Genomic DNA, 27,921 nt, shown 5'->3' on the forward strand with positions numbered 1-27,921 from the left:
AAAAAAACACAAGCCTGATAACATGGATTATTTATTTTGCTTTTGAATTGTTACATGTTTTGATTATCCTGTGTAGGGTGAAACTAGAACGGTTGAAAATACATACACAAATTTGAGTACATCAATAACCACTTTTTTTTTCATTTTTGAGCTAGACTAAATTTTCACAACCACGTGTGCGCTAGGTAATCAAACCAACACAGAAGCAAACTTTTAGGCAGAATACTGGTCAGTAAAAACAAAAGCAAAAAAAAAAAATTATATATATTTATAAAGAGCTACCAGATATACAGACAGGCTCAGTTCCACATTCACTACTGCATTTATAAAGCGCAAGTATTAACGTTTTGTTCGGAGATTTCAAGATCAGTGCATGGATTTTTGCTTTCAAGCGGACAGACGAACAGACATCAAGAAAAAAAAAAAGATACTCGAGTGGAATGTTAAAAAAAAAAAAAAATGCTGTGAGCCTGAACAGTGACTAACTGAATACAGTACTATGTGCATTAATACAGTTTACCAGTTAAATATATTGTTTTACATAAAAATGTATCTTGAATGTGTGCTCATAACTTATGTTGTAAAGTAAGGAAAACAAACCAACGGTGCACCAACAAAGACAGGACTGGAAATGGTCTCAACCATGGGTAAATGTATAAAATGAGCCTGACCTTGCCTAAAAACAGTCTCAGAAAATATACTTCTGAAGTGCAGCATCTTGTGGTGTCTGTAATTACAATTCGTTAGTCTTTAAACCAACCATTCTCAAACAGGGTTGCCAAGAGTTCCTTGAACTGTGGCTGGTTGACCTTCCATTTGATGGTGCCTGTATAGTTTCAGGACCAACAACACTTGGCAATGCCACCAATTGGCTGTTTGTAAGCGTTGCAATATTACTACTGAACACCAATGTAAGGGGCCATTGACTCGATAAATTGGTTTTATTAAGGGTTCCTTTGAGGCCTGGAAATCCAGGGGTTACGCTTGACTAAAAAGTTTGAGAACGGCTGCTTTAAACTGACCTCCAAGTGAAGTGTAAAGAAAACAATTCATGGAGATAGATGAACTGCCAACTTCCTTCTAAAATAACAGTTCCTGGCTGGAGCAACCAGAACAATAAAATTTGTACATTTTTATCTTGGGCATGTTTTAGGCCAAGCTAAGTGGACTTATGCCCCTTGTATATGGCCGAGACGAGGCCAATGATCTCCACTTGAAGTAAATTAGGCTCATGTAAAATAACCCTTTTCAAGTAAAAATTGATCACGTGCAGAGCCTTGGCATTGAAGAACGGTCACATCTATAGGAAATTGCCAATTTTGTCATAGAAAAATTATTACTGAGCAAGTAAACCCTTGTTGGCTCTAGAGAATCTTTCCAATTAAACTACTGCAAAACAAATTTCCTAACCTCATACTATGCATGCCAGCCGCATCAAATATGTACAGATGGATCTCTGGTGTCTTTGGGATCATTAGGCTGGTTTCACACAGCCTTTATCTGTAGTCTGCATCCACCTGCTCAGCAAGGGACCTCCCCGCTAGAAAAGGAGGATGGCATCCATGTGCGCTCTGCAGAGGGGACACAGACCCGCTGTTCTCTATAGAGCTGTCAGATGGAAATGGACCACCTTGTCTGTTTCCAATTAACTTTCATCCAATCCGTTGTTTTTAGGCAGACCGGGTCGGATCAAATGCCAGGTGTCAGCTGACTTCTGCCACTCCATAGAGAGCTACGGATGGTCCGATCAGATTATCTGAAAAACTGACAGGCAGACCTGATTGGACAGCCTGTGTGAAACCAGCCTTAGGCTCCATTCACGCTTGTACAACTCCAAAGTCACGACGCAACTTTGGATGGTTGCGACTTGGATGTGGCTTGTTGTCTTTCTACAAAAATCTGATCCACTGTTGCATGTAAAACATTAAGGTATGACTTTCATGCAACTTTTGAGGGTCTATGGCCCACAAATTGCATGAACGTCAGACCAAAGTAGTACATGAAGTCGCACATAGATGAATGGTCATCACTGGAAAACATGATGCACGGCTAGTCATATGTGTTAATGTGTTTACATGACTTTAAAGTGACCACCAGTCAGAAGAGCCTCCAACTACACTAGTCCTCTCTGGATCCTGAGCTGTATAAAATGTGAGGGAAGTGATCTCAATTATGGTGAAACTGAACAGGTACTTCACTGGCCCACAACTGGGAGAATTGTCTCTTCTAGGGCCAATTAATTTAAGATTTAATTCACCCTCTGAAAGTAAATTTATGTCACCTATTCATACGGCTGCATGTGCAGTTTTGCATTTAGCACTAACCCAAGTGGGTATAACGTACAATCGTTTTAGTGTGTTGCTCATAACAAAAAAGTGCCTTAGATGGATCACCACAACATGAAAAAGGTCACGTCACATTTGATTTGAGCTTTAATCAACATAAAACTATAAAGCCTAATGAAATACAGACTGGTAAAATGTCCAGGTGAGGGAAGCAGAACAGCAAGTGATGGCTGTAAGTTAAAAAATATATATATGTAAACAATTAAAAATCATGTGGATAAACTAAGCAATACATAGCAAATTTCAAAGTTTACTCCACAAACAGGATACTTGCATGATTACCTTGCAGCATCGTTCTATTAAAGTCACCCTATTATTGACAAGTACTTTACAGTATGTATTCGAGCCCCTGATACATGTAGTAAAACTTGTAATTTCATATACCTTACACATTAGAAACAGCCAATTAGAAGGCAAAAAGGTAAGCAGTGTACCATAATCTAATCCAATGCAAAAAAAAAAATGAATTAATCAGCTTCATTTACATGCCCATTCTAAGCTGCTGAAAATGGATTCCAATTGGATGCTAGTGATTAGTACATACCATCGATCTCTGCATTATAACATTAAAAAGGCACCCACCCTTTTTTTTATTTTTTATTATGTGATCCCAGGAAGGAAAATACATAAATAAAAATCCATGATCTCTATCCCAGGACAGCTGCAATTTCACTTTGCTAGACGTCATCACAAGGTACACATAGACTAGATAGTCATAAGTCATGCCAAAAAGGAGCATTGCGGTTGCATCCAGGACCTCTAGTGAAAAAATGTCTATGGGGTGCTCAGGAGTTTTGAATATGGCGCTCTATTCAGGTCTTTATTCTTCCTTTAAAAGAGGTGCTGTTGATAACAGACAATGGATCAGCAAGGTCTCTGAAGGCTGAGCCCTTAGATAAAAACCCAACATTAAAGAGAAAGGTGCTACCAAAAAAATGACCTACGTCAGTGTTGGCCTGAGCAAATCAGTCCAACCTAGTAGAGTCAATCTCAGAGAAAGGGCTTCAAACCCTGGAAGCTGACCCAAGGGCTGATTATCAATCAGTAACCTATAAAAAAAAAAAAGTTTACCTTTCCTGGGAACGTGTTAAGAAAGCCTACATATAGGCGAGTGAATCTACTGGCAACCATTCAAAAATAACATAACATTTGGGTGAAGTTCCTCAAAGCTGAAGATCTAAAAAAAGTGCACACAACATCAATCCAAAGATGCAACATGATGCCAAACGACTGTATTCAGGCTTACAAAATGAGGCTTCCAGATGTAGCATTTAGATTAGACAAATGCATCATTATAAAGAGCAAACAGCATAGAAGTCAACTCAACCCAAGGGTTACAATATGTTAACATCTGTTACACGTACAACAGAATTGTACTTCGACTTTTTGTCCTAAAACAGGTCATAAGATATGAGGAAAAATCCAAATCTAGAGTGATTTTAGCAACAAAGTCCCATAATCACAGTGTTCAGTTTAAAAAAGAAAACTTAAATCACACAAGATCTAATTACATATTGAAACCTTAGATATATGATATACAGATAGAATATACCATATATACATAAAAAGTTACAATGTTTCTCTCCTGTAAAATGCCCGATTTACTTCTTAATCCACAAAATGTTCTGCTACACGGAAGTTGTGAAAGTCGATGTACTATTCTATTTACTGGTCGCACAAAGGGGATATACAATACAGAGTGATGGTGAACAAAATAAAGAAAAAAAACAAATAAAAAACAAAACAAACAAACAAAAAAAAAATGTAATTGTTGCGTGGCAGTTGTTAGTTATCTGCCTCTACATTGTCAGGCTCTTCGTTCTGTTGTTCTGAGGTCCATAGCTGGAAAAAAAAAAGAAAAAGCAGTACTTTATTTTGTGCATCATAAACGTGTGCCAGTGGCCTCAAATCAATATACTGTACAATTATAAAAAACGTTCCCCTTCAAAACACAAGCAAACATTGCTAGTAGTAGGTAGCAACATTCAACTTTTATTGTGCTGTATTATTGAAGATATTCCTCAATTTATCCAAACCACACTTTCAATTCTTAGGACAGGTTGGAAACATACCCCAGCATTTAAACACAGACAATTTAAACCAATCGCTGTGAAATCTGTCATGACGGATGAGAGGCGTTTCACATTTTGCAAACCAATTTTCTACTTACATCAGCAGTTGCTAATCTTTCACACCAGGGACCGGTTTTGTGGCAGCCAATTTTTCCAGGGACCAGGGGGTGAGGGCGTTTGCAGGGGGTGGTTGGTGACAACCCCCCTTTATATCAGTGTTCACAGGGCTCCTTTACATTACAGGTCCCCCGTACAGAAGTCCCAGTGTCCTCAGTTCCTATTCACATTGCAGCCCCTTTGCATTGATTTAAAGTGGACTGCACTGTAAAGGAGGGGCTGTGATGTAAAGGGGTCTGCACTATAAAGGTGCACTTTATTCATATCCCCTTTACATTACAATGCAGCCAGCAGTCACAAACCCCACCTCTGTTTCTCTTCAAACACCTCCCCTGGGTTGACGTCAAAACGCCAAGGACTTAAAGTGCAGCTACAGGCATCAACCAAATATACATTTTTTTTCAACCGGCAATTTTGTGCAATGTAAAAGCAATCATAGCAGCTGTTTGGCAGGTTGATTGCCTTTACAGGCGGCAGGTGAGGTCAAACACCCCCGCCGTCCTCCAACGCGACCAGAGAGCTGGAGAATGAATCTGCAGGCGGCAGCAGTTTACTGAATAGCCGACCATGGGCCAGATGTAAACACCGCCATTTTTTTGCTGGAAAGCCCGAGATCGATTTTTTTCTTTCCAGCATAGGAGATATATGGAGTCCCGGTTCACACTATTGCGATGCGGAAAAGAAATAACAGGAAAGAAAATGCAATCCTTAGGCAGGACTAGTCCAGCTTTTCTGTGAAACAATAATTTTCTGCATTTTCTTTCCTGTTAGTTAAATATATCATATACATTTTAAATTCATACTAGACTGTACTGGTACACAGCGATGATGTAATATGAGGCGAGTTTCTCTCCTCGGCTGCTGTTTGTATGGACTTATGTTATTTTTTGCATTTTGTAGATTTAATTACGTCCGTGCGTCCCTGAAGAAGCCTCAACCAGGAGAAACATGTAGGACTGCTAGCATAGGACATTCAAGGAAATAGGGCACTGGTGTTATATGCTCTTTCTCCTATTCTTTTTAAATGTTTTTCTATTTTTGTATAATAAAATTTGCTGTATTAACAGTACTTTTTCAATTTTTTCTTGTATGGACAAAGTTATGTTATCTTATCTATTAATGATTCAACGAGCACCTTGAAAATCCCATACCGGGACACGGGGATTTCTATATTTATTTTTCTATAAAAAGGGATGTAGGTGCAGTTGGACTAATTGGATTATATAAGTGCATGCATTATATACCATTTATCTATATGTAAACGGCATTCAAATCACACGTGAGGTATCGCAGAGCAAGAGCAATAATTCTAGCACAAGACCTCCCCTAACTCTAAACTAGTAACCTGTAAAAAAAAAAATGTAAAGCATCGCCTATGGAGATTTTTAAAGGAGTTGTAAAGGCAGATTTTTTTTTTTTTTAAATCTTAGTGCATTCGATGCAGCAAGATGAAAAAAAAAAAAAAAAAAAAAAAAAACCTGTAGCAGCCTCCCCAGCACCCCCTAATTACTTACATGAACCCCATCTCTCTCCAGCGATGTCCACAAGTGTCTAAGCCACCCCCCCCCGGACACTCCTGATTGGCTGAGACACAGCAGCGGCACAATTGGCTCCCGTGGCTGTCAAAGTCAGTCAGCCAATCAGGGGAGAAAGGGAGTGGGGCCAGGATGGGGCTCCGTGTCTGAATGGATGGATACACGGAGATCTGGACTCTGCTCGGGCACCCCATAGAGAGCTGCTGACTGTGGGGGCTCATTCTCACATGCGTCAATACCCTGTGTTTATGCAGAATTTATTCAGCATTTTTAAAACCTCATAACTGCCCTTTAAACACTTGGCATCAATATTAGATTAAATGAGTAAGTTACAAATATTTAAGGGAGGTTAAATTCATAATTTTCTCAACACTAACAAAATGCACACCATTTATGTACACAGCAAACCTAGAATTTCTTAAAAAAATAAATGAAAAACCCAAATAAAAAAAAAAATTATATTTTTAAAATAAAAGCTCCGTAAATTTTAATTCAAGACCCCTAGGCATTGATTTCTTCCTGTCACAGTTCAGACACATAGTGGCGCATATTTTGTTAGCGGTCTGCCTTACGAGACATGGAAAGGAGCAATATATGTTACCTACCTGCCCAGAAGCACTCGAGATAGAAATCATTATCTATATGAACAAATATTAGCTGGTAGAAGAAGTGCCCTAACATCCTTTGACTATCATTGGAACTCTTGGTGCGCTGGTCTTGAAACACGGAATAATTTGCTTATTATTAGAAGAGAGGAAAGGGGGGGGGGGGGAGAGAAAGGAAGAGAGGAAAGGGGGGGGGAAGGGAAGAGAGCAAAGGGGAAAAAAAAAAAGGAAAAACGCTGGGGTGAAGAGAGGAAAGGGGGGGGGGGAGGGAAGAGAGGAAAGGGAGAATGAAAAAAAAAGTTTGATGTTCAGGAAGGCACTGGCTCTTTGAGCTCAAGAGTCATGTTTTATAAAGATGGTAACTACAGAAATAAAACAGACTGTACTTACTGTAAGATTGTCCCTTAGTAGCTGCATGATAAGAGTGCTGTCTTTGTAAGACTCCTCATTCAATGTGTCCAGTTCAGCTATTGCCTCATCAAATGCCTAGAAAAAAAAAAAAAAAAAAAAAAAAAAAACCCACACCATTATATAGTGGTCTCCAAACGGTTGCCTGTGGGCCAGTAGCAACCCTTTGCCTGCCTTTATCTGGCCCTTGAATACCAATAAGTGTATATTGATTGGTTTGCATGAAAGCTTTAGCGTCTACAAATCAGCGACTTCTAGCGGGACGGCGGGCAATCTGACACTTTGTGAGAACTGCCACTGACATCACCAGTGACATTACACTGATCAGTGCCAATGATATGCAAGGTCAATGTACTTATAGTAGTTAAATGTGTGCATAACAAATGTTTGTACGTATAATGTGTGCTGCTTTTACTGTGAATCTAGAGGCTTTCATTCTCTCCTGTTGAAAAAACAACTAGATCCCCTGTCACTGAACATAGCTTTGTGAGGTTTACACTCACAGAGCTGTGTTCCGTGAGCCTCAGAGCCGATCACTGGCAGCAGGCGGTCAATCACTGGCTGGGACTGGTGCCAAGGCAAATCACAGCACAGCCAGGCATGTGCGTGCCCCCTACCTGAGAACTCTTGAATCGTGTGCAATATATAATGTATTAATTATATTCTCTCACACATACCAATCATGGGGCACTGCTCCTGCCACCGTTATCAATTATGGGGGCACTACGGCTCCCACTATTACCAATCATGTGGCACTACACCTACCAACTGAAGCTGAAACAATTTCCACTGTCACTTGCCACTGTGCACCCCCCCCCCCCCCCCCCCCCCAACGTCTGACGACAGTAAACTGGCTCTTTGTTTGGAGAATGTATAATGTAGATATACCCCACTATCCCTAGAAAAAAAAGTGCAATTGTGCAAAGTGCAGTAGTGCAAAAAAGTGCGCTAGTGCAAATAAGATTATTATCCTGGAACGGACAAATATCTTGTACCCGACGTAAACTGGGTGACGGTGCTGCAATTATTTGAATAGCTTGAATAGTAAACTGAGGCAAATATGTTATAGGTGAAAATAATGCGCAACCTTGAGATTGCAAAAAAAAATAAAAATCTTATGTGCGCGAATACACACAAGGCTTGGTGTATTCACTCACAAGATTTTTTTGCAAATCTCAAGGTTGCGCATTATTTTCACCTATAACTTTGGAGAAATCAGTTTTAAAAAGGATGGCAGGGGCAAACTGAAGCCTGTCAATCTCTTGAAGCAGTAAGAAGCTCTAACGTCAAGGAGCAAACTGAAACCATTTAAAAGGTTGTAAAGGTAAAATAAAAAGATTCCCCATAAATAGCTTCCTTCACCTTAGTGCAGTTCTCCTTCACTTACCTCATCCTTCCATTTTGCTTTTAAATGTCCTTATTTCTTCTGAGAAATCCTCACTTCCTGTTCTTCTGTCTAACTACACACAGTAATGCAAGGCTTTCTCCCTGGTGTGGAGAAAGCCTCTTGAGGGGGCGAGCAGGAGAGTCAGGACGCCCACTAACACACAGCTCCTTTTCTCTATCTGCAAAGTAGAGAGCATCCTGACCCTCCTGCTCGCCCCTCAAGAGGCTTTCTCCACACCAGGGAGAAAGCCTCGCATTACGGTGTGCAGTTACAGACAGAAGAACAGGAAGTGAGGATTTCTCAGAAGAAATAAAGATATTTAAAAGCAAAAATGGAAGGATGAGGTAAGTGAAGGAGGACTGCACTAAGGTAAAGGAAGCTATTTAGGGAAAAAAATTTTTTTTTACCTTTACAACCCCTTTAAAAACAAAGATGTCATATAATGTGGACTAGATAATTATCAAAAAAGGTACCACTGTCATCTAATGTCTACAGTCAGCACAGCCAACAGGACAAGGAAACCATATAATCTTACCGTTTTTGCCAAGCTGCAGGCTTTTTCTTGGGAGTTAAGAATTTCATAGTAAAACACGGAGAAGTTAAGAGCCAATCCAAGTCGAATAGGGTGTGTTGGCTGCATCTCTCGCTTGCTAATTTCAAAAGCTTCCTGATAAGCCTTTTGAGAGTTGTCTACAGTATCTGTAAAAAAAAAAAAATTAACATGTTACATACTTCCTCAGAGCACCACTGCTTGAGATATCCACGTTGTACATCTTAAAATTAGATTGCAACCCACCCACAGGGCATTAGGAAGCAAAAGTACCCAGACTTGAAAGGACAGTGACCTTTTTGGCAGTTTACAGTCACAGATCTCTGCTCCTGGAAGACAGAGAACTGAGCGATCAGCAGTCATATGAACGCTCAGTTCTCAAGCGTGGAGCTGACAGGGGACATATGCAGCATCAGACCAATGCTGCAGCATGGAGGGGGGTGTGTGTTTAATTTTTTTGCTTTCCACACTTATCCTTTAACGGGACACAGATGGGCAAAAATAATTTAAAAAAATAAGCCAACGGGTTAGAACCCTCTCTTACCCTACCCAAAAAGGCAAGAGGAGTTTTGATTTACTGGAAATGCCATATCTTGGAGAACAGTACAGAAAACATGCAACGTATTCATATACAATTGGTTATAGGCTTGTACCTTCAGGAGATTGGACACTGGCTTTTGAAGGTTATGCCCCCGCCCAAAGTCACCACCCCCCAGGGCACGTTCCCTATAACCCTTCCTCACTGAATGCTCAGTTTTGTAGCAATGAAGAACAACATGGAGTTAAAGTGATTGAAAATCAGGGTTGCCAAACGTCAATAAATTAAGTTTGTAAAATCCTTGATTTTTACATCCGTGTAAATATCCATTACGTACATATAGAGATGTTAAAAAAAAAAAAAACCCCATCGCAGATTTTACAATCTGTTTGTGAATTTACCGACGGTCAATAACCCTGTTTCTGAATGCAATATTTTTTTTTGCACAGAACAGCCCCGATTCTCCCTTCTATAGGGCCCCCCCCCCCCCCCATAGCAAGCCATTTGCTATGGGGGCACTCGTATGGGCTCACTCCCAAACCTCACAGCCTGCGTCTATTGACAAAGCGGGGCTCGGCCCCGCCCTCTCGTCACTGGCTGCGGTTGCCAGCAGCAGGTGCCAATGGCTCCCAGCGCTGTGTCTGAGCCAATGAGGCAGGAAAGAGCCAAGTGAGCCTCTGCTCTCATGCATCACGATTGCACTCAAGTATAAGAGCGGGAGCTGCATGCAGAAGGCACTTTACCTAAATTCATATAATGCATTAAAGCAGAGTTCAATCCAAAAGTGGAACTTCCGCTTTAACTACTCCTTGCCCCTGACATGCCACAATTGGCATGTCATTTTTTTTTTGTGTGCGGGGGTGGGGGTGCTGGGTACCTGGTTTGGAGTGGGACTTCCTGCAAGTTAAAATTGAATGTGTAAAAAGATAATGCCATAGGCGTAGAAAAACATCCTAAGCCAGGAGAGATGTCTGGAGCCCCCCATATAGACAGAAAACTATAGGATTAGATGCCCAGATTTTTCCTATAGCAAAAACACTTTGGATGGACTGACCCTACAATCACAAAGAGATTAGAAAACCTCAAATACAACTCGGCTCTAATAAATTATTGATAAAAACGCCACCTTGTTTCTTATCTCCAGTTGCTACTTCGGAAAGGTACCGATAATAATCTCCCTTCATTTTCAAGTAGAAGACCTTACTTTCTGGTGGTGTAGCATTAGCGATCAAATACTTTTCCAGAAGATTCTGCACAAGAAAAAAAGTGTGTTACGTCATACAGGTGCTATAAGTTTTAAAAAGCATTTTCAGGCAATGAGTAAAATCAGTCAGTGAATTGCAAAAAATTTATAGAAACAGTTCAATTAAAAATTTTACCCATTTTTCTCCATTCCAGGCAGCTTAGGTTGATTATTATACAGGATTTATATAGCGCCAACAGTTTACGCATTGCTTTACAATATAAAAAAGGGAGACAATACAGATGTGATACAATAAAATACAAGATTACGCGGGCCCTGCCCAGAAGAGCTTGCAATCCAATAGGGTGGGGCAGGTGGTACAAAAGGTAACTGGGGAATGATTTGATGGAAGTGGTAAAAGATTAGTTGGAGATGTGATAAGCTACCCTGAAAAGATGAGTTTTCAGGGATTGCCTGAAGGTAGCAAGAGTAGGAGATAGCCGGACAGGTTGAGGTAGTGAGTTCCAGAGGATAGGAGAGGCTCTAGAAAAATCCTGGAGACCAGCATGGGAGGAGGAGACCAGGAAGCTTGAGAGTAGGTCTTAAGAGCGGAGAGGACGGTTTGGATTATTCTAAATTGCACTAGCCAGATTCTCTGTGCCAAATGTATAACCAATCAGGTTCAACTTTCCAAAGCAAGTTGATTGGCAGCTCTAAGAAACGTCTTACCACTGACTATTTGATACATCAAGACTCTATATGTAAGAGGGAGTAAGGTGCATAAAAGTTACCAAGAAAAATTCACAGAAATATATGCAGAGCAGTGCTGTCCGGTTTGCCTGCGATCCAGTGTGGAGCCGATTGGGAAACTACGGACATGCTGCACAATCCCGAACAGCTCCACACCGGATGTAACAGCTCCGTTTTGGTGTGAATGAAAAACACAAAGGGAACCATTGCTTCCTGTGTCTTGCAGAGACCTGCTTTTTTTTTTGCAGCAGGAAATGGCAGGCCTCTGCAGATGGTGTAAAAGAGCCATTAAGGGCAACATATGCCAATGGTGCAGTCGTACAACAAGCACCTAAAGTGCAACCAAGCATAGTGGGAAAGGTGCAAAATCTTCAAGTTGCTGCTCTGAAGTATAGCTTAATCATTGCCATAAAAAAGGGCAATTTTGAAAGCCTTTTAATGGGCAAAAAAAAAAAAAAAATGATCACATGGAGATGAACAGTTCACATGCAATATGCTACATTCGGTTTCAAAAATGCAGTTTTAGATTATGTGGAAGGTTAAAACTGGGAAAAGATTTAACCACTTCCATACAGGGCACTTATACACCTTCCCGCCCAGACCAATTTCTAGCTTTCAGCGCTGTTGCACTTTGAATGACAATTGCGCGGTCATGCTACACTGTACCCAAACAACATTTTTATCATTTTGTACCCACAAATAGAGCTTTCTTTTGGTGGTATTTGATCACCTCTGGGATATTTATTTTCTGCAAAAAAAAAAATTAAAAAAACTATTGTATGTGTTGTACTAATGGATGCCAATCAGTGCCAAACAATGCCTGCCAATCAGTGATGCCCATTGTGGGCACTGATTGGCATCCATTGCGGCACAGATTGGCATCCATTTTTTGTGTCCTCCTCATCCCTGGTGGTCTAGGGTGGCATCCCTGGTGGTCCAGTGGGCATCCTTGGGGGGGGGGGGGGGGGCTTTTTCTCCTCTACTCGCGTCTGACAGACGTGAGTGAGGAAAAGCCGATTACCGGCTTTTCCTATTTACATCGTGATCAGCCGTGATTGGACATGGCTGATTAAGTGGTAAAGAGTCTCTTTACCTTGATCGGTGTTGCGGGTGTCAGACTGACACCCTGCAACAACGATCGCCGCAATGCGCGCCCCCGGGGATGCGCAGCGGCTCAGAATCCTGTGGACGTCCAGTCAGGATTCTACAACCACTTTGCCGACTTCAATATGTCATTGGCGGGCGGCAAGTGGTTAAAGTGTGGTGCCAGGTTGCTATGGACTTTTCCAATTCCATGCAACCATTAGCCAGTTGCCAACCCCCTCCTGTAGATTTACTGCTACAGGACGGCAGCTGTGCGCAAAAATCATGCATATTTCTATGCAACTTGCATTTCCGGATAGGCGCCGCCCGGCTCTGTCCATTTTAGTTTTTGGTCAAGTGCATCGTGAATTTTCATTTTGGTGTACCACTACATTTTTACCAAAATTAAGAGATTTGATTTTTCTTATTTTAGGGGACATGTTTTATAGCAAAAAGTAAAAAATATAAAAATAGATGAATAGAGTATATATATATATATATATATATATATATATATATATATATATATATATATATATATATATAAAATCACAAACAGTGGTAATCAACTATCACCACCAAAAGAAAGCCGTGTAAAAAAAATTTGTTTTTTTCATTCATGCAGCGTTGCATGACTGCAAAATTGTCAGTTCAAGTAGCAGGGTCGCATAGCAAAAAAAAAAAGCCTGATCAGGGGGGAAATCTTCAGAAGCTGAAGTGGTTAAACAAAAATTGATGAAAACTTACAAAAGCTGCTATAGGTGTCACAGGATTTCAGCTTTCATCAGAATCCCCAAAACAAAATCATTTTCTAATTTTCTCAAGATCATTTGCAGTTCTTTGGCTCAATGTGTATTGATGCCTGAAGCGGACTCTGGACAAACTACCACCCAACATAAATGTCTTTAGATCGCCAGCTCGATATTACACACTTCAAATAAAAAAATGGATGAAGAATAGGAGAAATTATATATATATATATATATATATATATATATATATATATATTTATATTTTACACACACACACACACACACACACACACATACGTATGATTTATTTGAGGAGATTGACATCACTGTGGATTAACACAAGTTTTATCATATGTTATGCACAACCAATGGCAGATAAAAATCTATTAAAAGATTCAGAGAACAAGTATATCCATGGCAACCACAAATATGCACAGATTAACCTCTTCCATGCCAAACTGCATGCTGGCAACTAAGAAGAGGCATGTGTGTAGTAATCTAAATACAAACTCCTCCTCCTATATATTTTAATCAACATATCTGCCATTGCTTAGAATTCTTTCACCACCAACCCCATCTCCTTTATTACTATCCTACATTTTATCAATGTGGATTGTGTTTGTTTTTAGTGGTCATGAAACCCTTTCCTGTATGCTGCCCTGCACCGCTCCTACAACCTGAATTTCTGCACCCACATCCATCACTCGTCGCTTTGCATCCCCTCAACACATCTTCTCTTCCAGCCATTCCACAGCACCCCAAACTGATATCTTTGGGGATGATATGATGCTCTTGCAGGGCACCCTGTCCTCCCCATTTTGAGGAGGCGGCTTTAACCCCCCCCCCCTCCTTGCCAGGTACCAGAGTATTTATCTCTAGGTGCACTCATTGTGCAGAGTGGGGGGGGGGGGGGAACTGTTCATCCTGTAAAATCTGAGCAGAGCTTAAAAAAAAAAAAAAAAAAAAAAAAAAAAGAAGAAGTACCATATAAAAATTGTATATGCCTTTAAAAAAACAAATGTAAAGCATCAGAAAGATATATTTAGTTGAAAAAAATATGTTAGTCATCCATTTGACCCCCAGAAGATACCCCCCTTCATGACCAGGTTAGGGAAGACACGATCGATGACGTCATTCCTACAGCCACACCCCCCTACAGTTGTAAACACACACTAGGTGCACCCTAACTCCTACAGCGCCACCTGTGGTTAACTCCCAAACTGCAACTGTCATTTTCACAATAAAGAATGCAATTTAAATGCATTTTTTGCTGTGAAAATGACAATGGTCCCAAAAATGTGTCAAAATTGTCCGAAGTGTCCGCCATAATGTCGCAGTCACGAAAAAAATTGCTGATCGCCGCCATTAGTAGTAAAAAAAAAAAAAATTAATAAAAATGCAATAAAACTATCCCCTATTTTGTAAACACTATAAATTTTGCGCAAACCAATCGATAAACGCTTATTGCGATTTTTTTTTACTAAAAATAGGTAGAAGAATACGTATCGGCCTAAACTGAGGAAAAAAAATGTTTTTATATATGTTTTTGGGGGATATTTATTACAGCAAAAAGTAAAAAATATTGCATTTTTTTCAAAATTGTCGCTCTATTTTTGTTTATAGCGCAAAAACTAAAAACCGCAGATGTGATCAAATACCACCAAAAGAAAGCTCTATTTGTGGGGGGAAAAAGGACGCCAATTTTGTTTGGGAGCCACGTCGCACGACCGCGCAATTGTCTGTTAAAGCGACGCAGTCCCGAACTGTAAAAACACCTTGGGTCTTTAGGCTGCATATTGGTCCGGGGCTTAACTGGTTAAAAGTCAGCAGCTACAAAAAGTGTAGCTGCTGGCTTAATAAACAGACACTTACCTGCTCCACGGCTCCAGCTCCTCGCCGGCCGGGGCTCCGCTCCTCGCCCCCCCCCTCGCCGGCCGGCGTCTTCATTCCTAGTGTGGGCACCCGGCAGTGACAGCTTTCGGCTTCACGGCCGGGCACCCACTGCGCATGCGGCGCCATCCGATTGGACAGGCGCTCGCCTACAGGGAGGGGCTGCAATAAGGCGATTAAGCTAATCGCCTTACCAGCCCCTCGGCGGAAGGAGGAAGTGGGACAGGAAGTCCCCTTCTCCTGAAGCCCCAACTCACCCCTCAAAAAAATTACATGCCAAATGTGGCATGTAAGGGGGCGAGGAGTGGGTTAAGCGGAAGTTCCATTTTTAGGTGGAACTCCGCTTTAACATTACTACAGCCATTTTTCAGGAATGTGTGCGTGGGGAATATTGCATTTGGACTTCCTAACTTACAAGAACATCAGTGCAGATTTCAGTAAGCTCCGATTCGATCTTTTCCCTGTATTCTTTAGACATCTGTTGCTTCTTCTCATTGCCTTCGGTCTTCTGTTCGATGCTGGAGATCACACGCCAGGAGGAGCGACGGGCACCTACAACGTTTTTGTAGGCAACGGACAGCAGGTTCCTCTCTTCGTTGGAGAGCTCGCTGCCCTGCTCGGTCACAGCTTTCATGGCAGCAGCCATATCATCGTAGCGCTCGGCCTGTTCGGCAAGCTTGGCCTTTTGTACCAGATCACTTTTGTCCATGATGATTTCTGTTTAGAAAAAAACAAAACACACACTTCTTACAGATGGGAAGGAAAGCAGTATTTTCCACTCAGTTTCAAACACAATAATAAAATAAATTTATAGATTATATATATATATATATATATATATATATATATATATATATATATATATATATATATATATATATATATAATCTATATATAATTGATTCTAAAGACAATTTTAAGAGCAACTTTCTCAAAGAATAGTTGTGATCTTTAACTCCTTCAGAAACCACAAATGTTACAACTGTAGCCTAAATGTGAGCCTTTATTGCAGTCAGTGGAAGCCCCTTAAAAAAAAAAAAAATTACCTGAGCCAGCGCTGTGCATGAGAGGGGGGACAGGGGCACTCAAGAGGGGTGCCACAGGGGGACCCAAGAAAAAGGAGGATCATGGCCACTCTGTGCTAAACCCTTCCACAGAGGAAGTATAAACCTGTTTGTTGTAAAAAACAAACAAGCTTTAGAAATCACTTTAAAGTGGTTGTAAAGGCCGAGCTGCTGACGTAACTTGCACCTCCCGGTCTCTCAGACATGGTTGATATGCCAGGGGAGGGGACATCCTCTCCCGCCGCTCTGACCAGGCCTCCCGTCCCATGAGCTACTTCGTCCGTTTCTAGCCAATGGAACGAAGAGTTGGCTTTTCAGCACATTCGCACTTTGAATGACAATTGCGCAGTCATGCAAAACTGAACCCAAATTAAATCTTTGTGTTTTTCCCCCCACAAATAGAGCTTTCACTTGGTGGTATTTAATCACCTCTGCGGTTTTTATTTTTTGCAAAAAAAAATAAAAAAAGAAAAAGCGACAAAATTTAAAAAAAACAAACAAACAAACATATTTTTTACTTTTTGATTTAATAAATATCACAATTTATTTTTTTATTTTACCCCTGAGTTTAGGCCGATATGTATACCTCTTTTTTTTTTTTTTAACAAATGACGCAATAAGCGTATATTGGTTTAGCGCAAAAGTTATAGCATCTGCAAAATAGGGGATAGATTTATGGCTTTTTTTACATTTATTTTTATACTAGTAATGGTGGCGATCTGCAATTTTTTATTGTGACTGACATTGGACAGTTTTGACACGGTTTTGGGACCAAATTCATATTAGCGATTAGTGCTATAGAACTGCACTGATTACTGTGTAAATGTGACTGTCAGGGAAGGGGTTAACACCAGGGGGCGATCAAAGTGTTAAGGTGAAGCTAGCATCTGAAGATGCACTCACATCAACCTTGTAGAATTTAGTGAAAGTGTGAACGGACAACCAAGTCGCCGCCTTACATACCTGGGAAACAGACGCTTGATGTCGGAAAGCCCAAGAGGCACCTATTGCCCTGGTTGAATGCGCCATGACAGGAAAAGGGGGCGACCGACCCTTTATGGTGTAAGCCTGAATCACGATCTGTCGAGTCCACCTCGAGATGGTGGCTGACAAGACCGGCCACCGAAACAAACAGCGAGTTTGACCTCTGGAATGGCGCAGATAAGTATACTCTCAGAGCTCGGACGTCGTCGTCTTCTCATTGGGATGGAAGGCCGAAACGACCTTTGGAAGAAAAGAAGGCTGCGGACGCAGCACCACCTTATCCTTGCATGACAAGGCTGCCAGCTCAGAAACCTGTCTGACGTAACAGCCACCAAAAAGACCACTTTCTGAGAAAGTGTTAACAAGGGAATCTCCCTAAAGTTTTCAAACGGTTTCTGAAGCACCGAGAGGACCAGGTTCAGGTCCCACGGAGGTAGTGGAGGATGGACCGGAGGGGCCACGTGCCGAATCCCCTGCACAAACGTACTCCGAGAGTGAGCCACTAGGGGGTCTTTGAAAAAAAAAAAGACAGTCAGGGCAGAAATCTGCCCCTTAAATTGTACTCAAGGCAAGATTTTGGTCCACCCCCTGCTGTAAGAACAGCGGGACTCTGGAAACCAAATAAGTATGTGGATTCCACCTCATTTCCTCACAAATGGATAAGTAGGCCTTCCAAGTGTGATCGTAAATTTTCCTAGAGAATAACCTCCGAGCCCTCCTCATGGTAGAAATCACTGAATCCGACAGACCCTGGTCTCTTAGCACCTGGCTTTTAATAGCCATGCCGTTAAAGCCAGCGACTGTAAAGCAGGATGAAGTATGGGACCTTCCGACAGCAGGTCCTCAGCGGTAGACGCCAAGGGACGTCTGCTACTAGACGCACTAGGACGGCGTACCAAGGACGCCAAGGCCAATCCAGAGCAATTTGAATCATTGGAATCCCCTCTGCCTCCACTCTGCGAAGCAGATGAGGAAGGCGCTTCATAGGAGGGAAGGCATAGGATTAGCCAATACTGACCCCAGGGTGCCACCAACGCGTCTGCCCATGGGTATCTTTAATTGGCCACAAACCTCAATACCTTCCGATCGAGTCGAGAAGCCAGATCTATGTCCGGCTCGCCCCATCTTTGGCAAAGGAGCTGAAACACATCCGGGTGCAGAGACCATTCTCCTTGGTCCAGCATCTGGTGACTCAAGTAGTCTGCCTGCCAGTTTCCCACGCACGGAATGTATACGGCCGACAGGTACGCGCTTTCTGCCCACCTCAGGATGCGAGCGACCTCCGAAGCTGCAGCTGAGCTTCTTGTTCCTCCTTGATGGTTGACATATGCCACCGCCGTGGTGTTGTCCAACTGGATCCTGACTGGGCGCCCCTGAGACCACGTAGAAAGGCAAAGCCAAATTACCCGAAGATCCAGGATTGGAAGGCGGGATTCTTCCAGAGTCCAGCAACCCTGGGCCGACTGAACACCACAGACTCCTCCCCCCCCCAAGGCTGGCGCCCGTCGTGATCACCATCCAGTGAAAAGGAATCAATTTCCTGGGCAGAAGTGGCGGTGATGTCAGCCACCAAACCAACGAGGTCCTGACAATCCAGGGACGATGGGCACTTGTCCCACCTGGACATAATTTCCTTCTGCAACACTCAAAATGTGAAATTGAGCATACGGTACCACTTCGAAGGAGGCTACCATGAGACCCAGGACTCGCATGCAAAAGCAGAGTGACGGCCGTCTTTGGGATGTCAGCTGCTGCACCGCAGCCCGAAGGGTCTGCAATTTTTTCCAAGGGAGAAAAACTTTTACCTCCAGAATCAACCCCAAATACACTAGGTGTCGAGTCAGCACCAATACTGACTTCTGAGTGTTCAGCACCCAACCAAAGTCTCGGAGGGTCTGACAGGTTATAGACACGCTCACCTCTAATTCTGAGCTTGAAGTGGCCCGCGATCGTGACGCCACGCTGTCTTAGTAGGGCCAGAATCGGGGCGAGCACCTTGGTGCCGATGCCAGGCCAAAGGGGAGAGCCACAAATTGGTAGTATTGGAAATTGGTAATATTTTCGGTGGGCAAGAGAGAAACTATCTTGTACCCCGAGGAAACTACTTCACAAACCCACCGGTCGGAGAGCCGAGATGTCCACCGGGTCCTGAATTTGCGAAGATGTCCCCCCCCACACGAGAGATGGGTGGGGGCAGACCTTTATGCAGACATAGATTTGTTCGCAAGCTTGTTGGGCTTGCGAAACCAGGGACGCTTCCATCCTTCAGCAGGCGCTTTATCGGCCTGGGATCATTTATTTGCCGCTCTGGGTGGACGGAAAACCGCTTGTGCGCGGTGAAGGAGGGCCTATGCCTACAGCGTGGCTCCTTGCCCTTTTTGGATTGTGGGAGCAGCATACTCTTACCCCCTGTGACATCTTTAATAATGTCATCCAGAGATGCTTCAAAAACGGTCGCCCTTAAAGGGAAAATCCATCAGAGCCTTCTTGGAAGATTGGTCCACAGACCAACACTTTAGCCAGAGCAGACACAACACCACTGCATAGCTTGAGGCTCTGGCCAGCAGAGGAATAGTATCCAAGGCTGAGGCCCCGTACACACGTCCGAGGAACTCGACGGGCAAAACTCATCGTTTTGCTCATCGAGTTCCGTGTGAAGCCGCCGAGGATCTCGGCGAGCCAACTTTCCTCATAGAACAACGAGGAAATAGAGAACATGTTCTCTATTTGGCTCGACGAGGAACTCGTCGGCTTCCTCGGCCGAAAGTGTACATACGGCCGGGTTTCTCGGCAGAATTCAGCTCCGACCGAGTTTCTGGCTGAATTCTGCCGAGAAACTCGGTCGTGTGTACGGGGCCTGACTCGCACACAAAATTTTAGGCCCTGTACCAACTGGTCAGCCAGAGCTACCTCATCCGAGGGAGCCCGACCTGCTTTTAACCCACTGTGCAGCAACTTTGCCCATTCAGTGAGTGTCTAAGACACCAGGGCTCCAACCATCGTTGGACGCACAGCCGAGCCCACCACCGTGTATAGGTTGCGGGTGACTGCCTAAGCCTTCTTGTCCGTAGGGTCCTTGAAATCAGGAGCCCCTTCCACCAGAATCGTGGTTACCTTGTTAAATCTGGACACAGGAGGGTCCACTATCGGAGGAGAGGTCCACCTTCTGTGGTTTGTCCCACTCCTTGTATAAAAGTTTGTCTAAATGAGACACACAAGGAAACACCTTAGCAGTGCGATACGGATGGGGGCCTGCTATGGTACGATACGGATGGGGGCCATTTTGCCCTCACTCGTATCCATACCTACCACGAGAGAGGACCCCGATCGCCTCCGCCGCTGCCAACGGCTCCAGTATAAGTCCCCACATCTCTCCTCTAGCTTGAAAACCACACACGATTTTGGCTTTCCAACCAAATACACGGCAGTGTTTACAACTGCTGGGGCAGATGTGATGTCATAACATCATAGACACTGCTGGGGACCATCTGGTCCATGATATTCTCTATTGTGAACTTCCGCCGCTGGAAGATTTCTCCTCGCAGTCCGGAGGATGTCCCCTCCCGCCGCCTGTAAAAACAAACACTTAAAAGCTGCTGCAGGCATCAGATATCCCCACTCAAAGATCAGGATGACCTATGACATACTGCGGTATGGAAGTGGTTAATGAGACATGTCTCCTCCTGTGCCCATCGTACTGCATTACATTTATTCCTGGCCTTGATCACGCGCCACTTTCACAACTAGGAGATGAGAGCGGACGTGTGGGGAGCATTGGGACCTGGCGCTTGTCAAAAAACCTTTGACTTTAGAACCACATTAAACCAGAACTAAAAACCCTACTATCCTCTACAGATAGACACACACAGGATTTTTACCTGCATCGTTGGCGGTTTTCCTGGCATTCAGCTATCACATACCTGTCTAATGTGATCATACCAGAAGGTGAGAACTTACATATGCTGAGCTTTCTACATGCTGCTCCAGAAGAGATTAGACTCCACACGCCATAGTGACATGCTGGCACGACTCATGTCTCCGAGGCAATCGGTTTTACTAGCTACAGGAACACCGCACACCCAGGTACAAAATAATATTCCCTCTTTATTTAAACAGCTGGCAGGAACCAGAGATAATTTGAGGAAGCGCTGGGCCTAGCACAAAACGCGTTAGCGGGACTTGGTTACTGCTGGCTATTCAAAGAGAAATTTGCAGAAATATCCCCCACCCGATACTAAAAACGTCACTTTCATTTTCCACCATAAAACACTATTTATTCACTATACACCCTCTTGACTTTTCTCTTACTATATGATCATTTGCAGTCAATATCACTCGCTTTTCCTTCAGTAAATGGACCATCAATTTTGCCCATGTTTCCGATTAGCTATGGTGAAGATACATATAGAGGGCGCTTCTCTATATGTATCTTCACTATTGCAATTAAAGGGTCAGTAAAGGAATTTTTTTTTTTTAGCTAAATAGCTTTCCTTTACCATACTGCAGTCCTGGTTTCATGTCCTCATTGTTCATTTTTGCTTTGATGTTGCTGTAATTCCTCTTTGTTCTGGACACTTCCTGGTTGTCTGTTTCCTGATCACCACAGTACTGGGAGATTTCTCACTGTGGTGACTAATCAAGGAGGTGTGATTACTGTGTGTCCAAAACCCCTCAGCACCAATCCAGTTTCGTTTTACAAACCATCACTGCCCTCTATTGGCTCTCTGGCTCTGTACATCAGAGAACCAGGAAACAACAGCAAAAACAAAAACTAAACTGTAGGTACATTATATGATTGTTTATCTATTTTCAATCATTTTTAAAAGGAATCAGTTAACTATTATGTCTCTATACCCTGTAAACAGTAATTTCAGCAAAAAAAAATTCCTTTAGTGACCCTTTAAGTTCACACTTTATTTTCAGAAAAGCAGCTTTAAATTAATTATAGATTGGTATAAAATTGGCGCTGAAATATTTTTCTGATTAGCTATGGCTGCTGTACAAAGCAATGAAAGGCTAAAGCTAGGATTATACTAGCAGCCGTGCTTTCTGCCTCCGAAATGCAATCCGTGGTTGAAGACTTCAGGAGTTTGACAGGTGGTGAGGAGGCAATACGTTTCATACAACTTGAGGGCCACAGACTTCAAAGTTAACCCTCAAACGTTGCATAAAAAAAAGTCTTACCGGAATGTTTTACGAGCAACAGTGGTGCAAAAGTGGGTCCAAATTTGCAGAGGAACAAGTCACATTCATCCAAAGTTGCATATAGCTGCACTTCCAAAGTCCCACAACTTGAGTCGTACAAGGGTGAATGCAGCCTAATGGCACACAGCCCCCCCATTATTGAGGTTACATAATTATGGGTATACAATACAGATTTTTTTTTTTTTAAGTCAGCAGCTACAAATACTGTAGCTTCTGACTTTTAAAATAAGGACACTTACCTGTCCAGGGCGCCCGCCATGTCCTCACCCAAAGCCGATCTGTCCCCCGGCTCCCGGCATTTTCAGAAAGGGAATAAGGAGGTGAAGCCTTGAGGCTTCACAGTCTATTTCCTACTGCGCATGCATGCATTCCAAATGGCCCCCTGCTGTCTTCCGGGACTTGTGTGGGCAGACATGGCATAGTTTGACGCGGATTCTGCATTGTTTTTCGCCAGAAGTGGGAGCAAATACATGGATTAGACAGGTATCTGCTCCCCCCTGAAAGGTGGCAAATGTGACACCGGAGTGGGGGTGTCCGGAACAGCGGAAGTTCCATTTCTGGGTGCAACTCTGTTTTAAAGTGGATATAAACCTTCTGTCGGTCTGCTTCTGCCCTTCGCAGCCTAAAGCAGACCTTTACCCTAACCCCCTTATCCCCCCCCCCCCACCCTTTACCTACCTGATGTGGTGTTACCCACAAGATACTTCCCAACCCAGTGGATCGAGGATTGTCACTCTGAGATCACATTCTCTGTAGAAGTTCTGTTCCGCCATCTTTTTCTGGGATGTCATTGGGAGGCACCAGCACTCCTCCTGAGGATGTGCTGCTAGGTCCACCCCCCTCCTGCTTTGGTGGATGGATGCTCCTGGCGTCTCATGGAATATCCACATTTAATATCCTGAGTGGCACCAGGTGCCGCTGACGTCATTTGCCCAAGCTGTACTTCTGTCCTACGGTGAGGTGCGTCATTTCTGCATTTGCATCAGCCACTTCTTCCCTCCCACTGTCTTCTGGGACCTGTGAGCTTCTCAGAAGACAATAGGACCATTCAGAATGTGCAGCACGACTCACGCATGTACAGTAGGAAACTGGCTGTGAAGCCTTTAGGCTTCAATGCCCGATTCCCTTACTTGCAATGCCGGCGCCTGCACCCGAAGCCAATTGACGAATCGGCTTGGGGTGCCGACATCGAAGGATTCCTGGACAGGTACGTGTCCTTATAGTAAAATAAAAAGTATTTATAGCTGCTGACTTTTCATTTCTTACTAAAACCAATAAAAATCTAATGCAGGAGGCAATTCTTTAATATAAAGAGTAGATAGATTTATACAGTCTTAGATACAACCGTCCCCTTGAGGGCAACCATAAAGCTGATGTGGCCTGCAATGAAATGGAGTGCGACACCCCAGCTTTAACCACTTGATCTCTGGAAGATTTACCCCTTCATGACCAGGCCATTTTTTGCAATACGGCACTGCATTACTTAAACTGACAATTGCGCGGTCATGCAACGCTATACCCAAATAAGATTAATGTCATTTTTTCCCCCACAATTTTTTTTTTTTTGGTGGCATTTGATCACCCGTGCGTTTATTTTTCCTCGCTATAAATCATTTTTTACTTTCTGCTATAAAACATATCTAATAAAAAATAAATGCTTCATAAATTTAGGCCAATATGTATTCTGCTACATGTTTTTGGTAAAAATACTAATAGGTGTAGGGCCGAAACAACTAATCGATTAATCGACAACTAATCAATTATGAAATGAAATTAATCGATTACAATTTTAATAATCGATTAATCGGCCAGTTACATAATGGGGTTAAAAAAAAAAAAAACTAAAATTGGCCCTTTATAGTACAAAAAGGCAAATCGCTACTGTAAATATTACTTTCACTGTCCCACAGTAAAAAAAATTAAACCCTTACAGTAGCAATTATTTGCTCTTTTTGTACTTATTTTTGTTTTTTTAACCCCCATTATGTTACTAAACATCTCAGGCCTGGGGTCACACCTCTGTTTTTTGTTGCTTTTTGCAGAAACACACTATAATTCAGTTACATGTTTTCCTATGGGACCCGTTCATATCCATGATTTTATTTAACGCAAAACGGTGCTATTTTTTTTTTGGTTCAATATACTTCAATGGAGAAGCTGCAGAAAAGCATGCAATGTGTTTTTGCTGCAATTTGTGTTTTTGTAAGCTGCCCAACAACAAATTGGCCCAAAAAAAATTAAAAATGCGAATTTTTATATTTTTTTTGTTTTAAGGCCATTATCCGATTAATAGAAACAATAAATGGCCAACTAATCGATTATGAAAATAATCGTTAGTTGCAGCCCTAAATAGGTGTACATTGATTGGTTAATGCAAACGTTATAACGTCTACAAACACTATGGTATATATACTGGATTTTTTTTATTTATACTAGTAATGGCGACGATCAGTGACTTATTGCAGGACTGCGATATTGCGGCAGTAAATCGGTCACAGTTTTTGGGACCAGTGACACGAATACAGTGATCAGTGCTAAAAATATTCACCGTCACTGTACTAAAGACACTGACTGGGAAGGTGTTAAACATCTAGGGTGATCAAATGGTTAAGTGAGTACCTTACTAGTATTTGTGTACTGTATTTGCTGTTTTTACTAGGGGAAGATATGGATTTTATTCCCTGCTTTGTCAGAACGGAGATCTGCCTCGGCCCAATCTCCAAAACATACCTCGTAAGAGGTATGTTTAGGAGCATTCTAATTGGTCAGTGCGGTCAGATGGGCGGCGCCGACCAATCGGGAACCCACATAACCCGTCCTGTCACTGCAGGCGAAGAGGAGTGAAAGCCGCGGGATTTCAAAGTCCCTGGACGGGTAAAGTTGTGACACGATCTGTCAGAACGAGCGATTGCCAGACTCCAGGTTAGTGAGTTTAGTAAAGGAATCTTCTCTTTATATTAGTCTGAGATACAACTAGTCCCTTTAGGGCAGGGATCTCCAAATGTTTCAAACAAAGGGCCACTTTTTTGGTCCTTCAGACTTTAGGAGGGCCGGATTGTGGCCAGCAGGGGCAGAACCTTTCACAGGTCCAGCATCAGTGAGAATAAATATGGCCTTAGGGTTGGTAGCCAATAGGAGGAGGTGTATTCCCCCTATTAGTAGGAGGTATAGTATCCCATCATTGGGATCGGTGGAAGATATAGTGCCCCAGTGTTGGTGTCAGTGGGACAAATAGTGCCTTATATCAGTGGGTAGAATTGTGCCCCAAGGGCCGGATAAAGACTAGAAAGGGGCCACATCTGGCCCTCGGGCCGAAGTTTGGAGACCCCTGGTTTAGGGAAACCATAATGCTGATGCATCCCATGATGAAATTGAGTTAGACAGCCCTGCTTTAAAGGATCACCTTTTAAAAACACAAATGCAGGTAAAAAAAAATGGTATTTATTATTATTTTTCTGGAGCCTGCAGAGCATTGCACCCTGGTGTTATGTCCGGCTCCTTGAAACTCTCAGTATAGCTGTCTGCCCATCCGGAGTACTGGACAGCAGGAAGATCAATGAACTATGAGAGTGCCCACCATTACCCCCCCCCCCCCCTCGCAGTTCAATGAGAACTACAAGCGGTCACCCACAATGCTGGAAGTTCATTAACCACTTCAATACCGGCACTTTCACCCCCTTCCTGTCCAGACAAAATTTCACCTGTCTCACTTTGAGTACATTGAATGGCCGCACAATTGTCATTCAAACAAAATTGTTATCATTTTGTTAAAGCGGGGGTTCCACCCAAAAATTGAACTTCCGCTTTTTGTAATTCCCCCCTCCCCCCTTCCGGTGTCACATTTGGCACCTTTCAGGAGGGAGCAGGTTGCTGCTGGGACCTGTGCTACGTCCGACACTTTCTGCGTCCCTTCCGCTGTATTCTGGGAGACACACATGTCCCAGAAGACAGCTGGGACCAGTGGGATTGCGCAGTAGGGAACCAGGAAGTCTTCACCTCCTGATTCCCTTACCGAAGATGGTGGCGGCAGCATCCGAGAGCCGAAGGAGAGATCGGCTTCAGGTGCCAACACGGGTATAGTAAAAGTCAGCAGCTGCAGTATTTGTAGCTGCTGACTAAAACAATTGGCGGAAATTCGCTTAAAACACAAATAGAGCTTTCTTTTGGTGGCATTTAATCACCACTGGGTTTATTTTTTACCCAACGAAGTTCCTTATAAAATTTTGCAAACAGGTCATTTTTTCCTTCACTGGTGGGCACTGATTGTTGGCCACAGGTGAGGCAGCACTGATAATCGCATCACTGATAAGCAGGACATTGATAAACACCCCGATTATCAGTGTACATGTCCATTTTAGAGAAGCCTGTTCTCGGCTCTCTTCTCATCATGCTGTCAGCATGAGGAAAGGAGTGCTGATAACCAGCTTCTCTTTAGATCCCTGATTGGACGCAGCTGATCACATGGTAAACAGCTGCCGATTGGCTCTTTATGTCAATCTGTGATCAGCAGTGTCCCCCAGACACTTCAATCACAGAGCATGGCACCCGCGCCCCACAGTTGACATGATCATGGCACACAATCATATGACGGTGTCCCAGAACTAGCTGCCCACTAGTCGGCAAGTAGTTCACAGAACTCTACGACATGGCCGTGTGGGCGGAGCCCTGATATTTTCAAATTGTGACAGCTGTTGCGGGGAGAGGATCCCCTGCCTGCTGTCAGAGAGGAGGGATCAGAGGGGAGCAGGCAGGTGCTCCTTGGTAACATGTTACACCCTAAATATGGGTTGACACATTAGCAAAGGTGAGCTAATTCTATAAACAGAATCACGTGCGCTGCCATCACCCCGCCCCAGTGTGCACTGCGGTGGGGGGGCGATGTATGGTCCGGCCTGCAGATGATTGGACAGAAAAGAGGGCGAGGCAGAAGCTTGTATAAAGAGGAAGGGGGTGGGGCCAATCTAGACTTCCACAGCAAAAGTCGAGATTTGCATACCCCCTCAGATCCCTATTCCTGAAGAGATGTGCCATGAATAGAGAGAGGGCTGTCATTGCAGATCCTCCATAGAATGGGATGTAGATGATGAATTGGTTAGAAGATGTAGTGAAGGCCCCGATCTCCGATGTGTGGGAGGTGTATGAGGACGGGGGGATGGGCTCTCAGTCACACACCCAGGGCCGGGCACAGCAGGCGGACATGGTCGTCCAGCATTAGGCCGAGTCACTGCAGGATGACGGAGCGCTCCGTCCGGGAACACAGCAGGCCGCGGTGACCTCCTCCCCCCTCTCTCGGACATTCCCTCAGCCCACCCTTACCTTAGAATAACAGTCCGCTGACACAGCTTCCACACGCTCACACACTCCCGGCAGGATCAGCTTCCTCCCCGTCCCCTCTCCTGCGGATTCAATGCCGTTCTACTTCCGTTCCAGCCGCCACTTCCGCTTCGCGATGA

At 43.3% G+C, this 27,921-nt stretch overlaps 1 protein-coding gene across 1 annotated transcript; it reads right to left on the bottom strand.

Moving 5' to 3' along the window:
• Positions 1-18: 18 nt before the first annotated feature.
• Positions 19-27,921, bottom strand: YWHAB (tyrosine 3-monooxygenase/tryptophan 5-monooxygenase activation protein beta). The gene is made up of 6 exons (XM_040330669.1): positions 27,785-27,921; positions 15,631-15,932; positions 10,684-10,807; positions 9,005-9,168; positions 7,065-7,160; positions 19-4,187 (listed from the first exon to the last, which is right to left on the bottom strand). The coding sequence occupies exons 2-6, from the start codon at positions 15,922-15,924 to the stop codon at positions 4,131-4,133; spliced, it is 735 nt and encodes a 244-aa protein (XP_040186603.1). The 5' UTR covers positions 15,925-15,932; positions 27,785-27,921; the 3' UTR covers positions 19-4,130.

The sequence above is a fragment of the Rana temporaria genome, chromosome 12 (assembly GCF_905171775.1).
Source record: "Rana temporaria chromosome 12, aRanTem1.1, whole genome shotgun sequence".
NCBI lineage: Eukaryota > Metazoa > Chordata > Amphibia > Anura > Ranidae > Rana > Rana temporaria.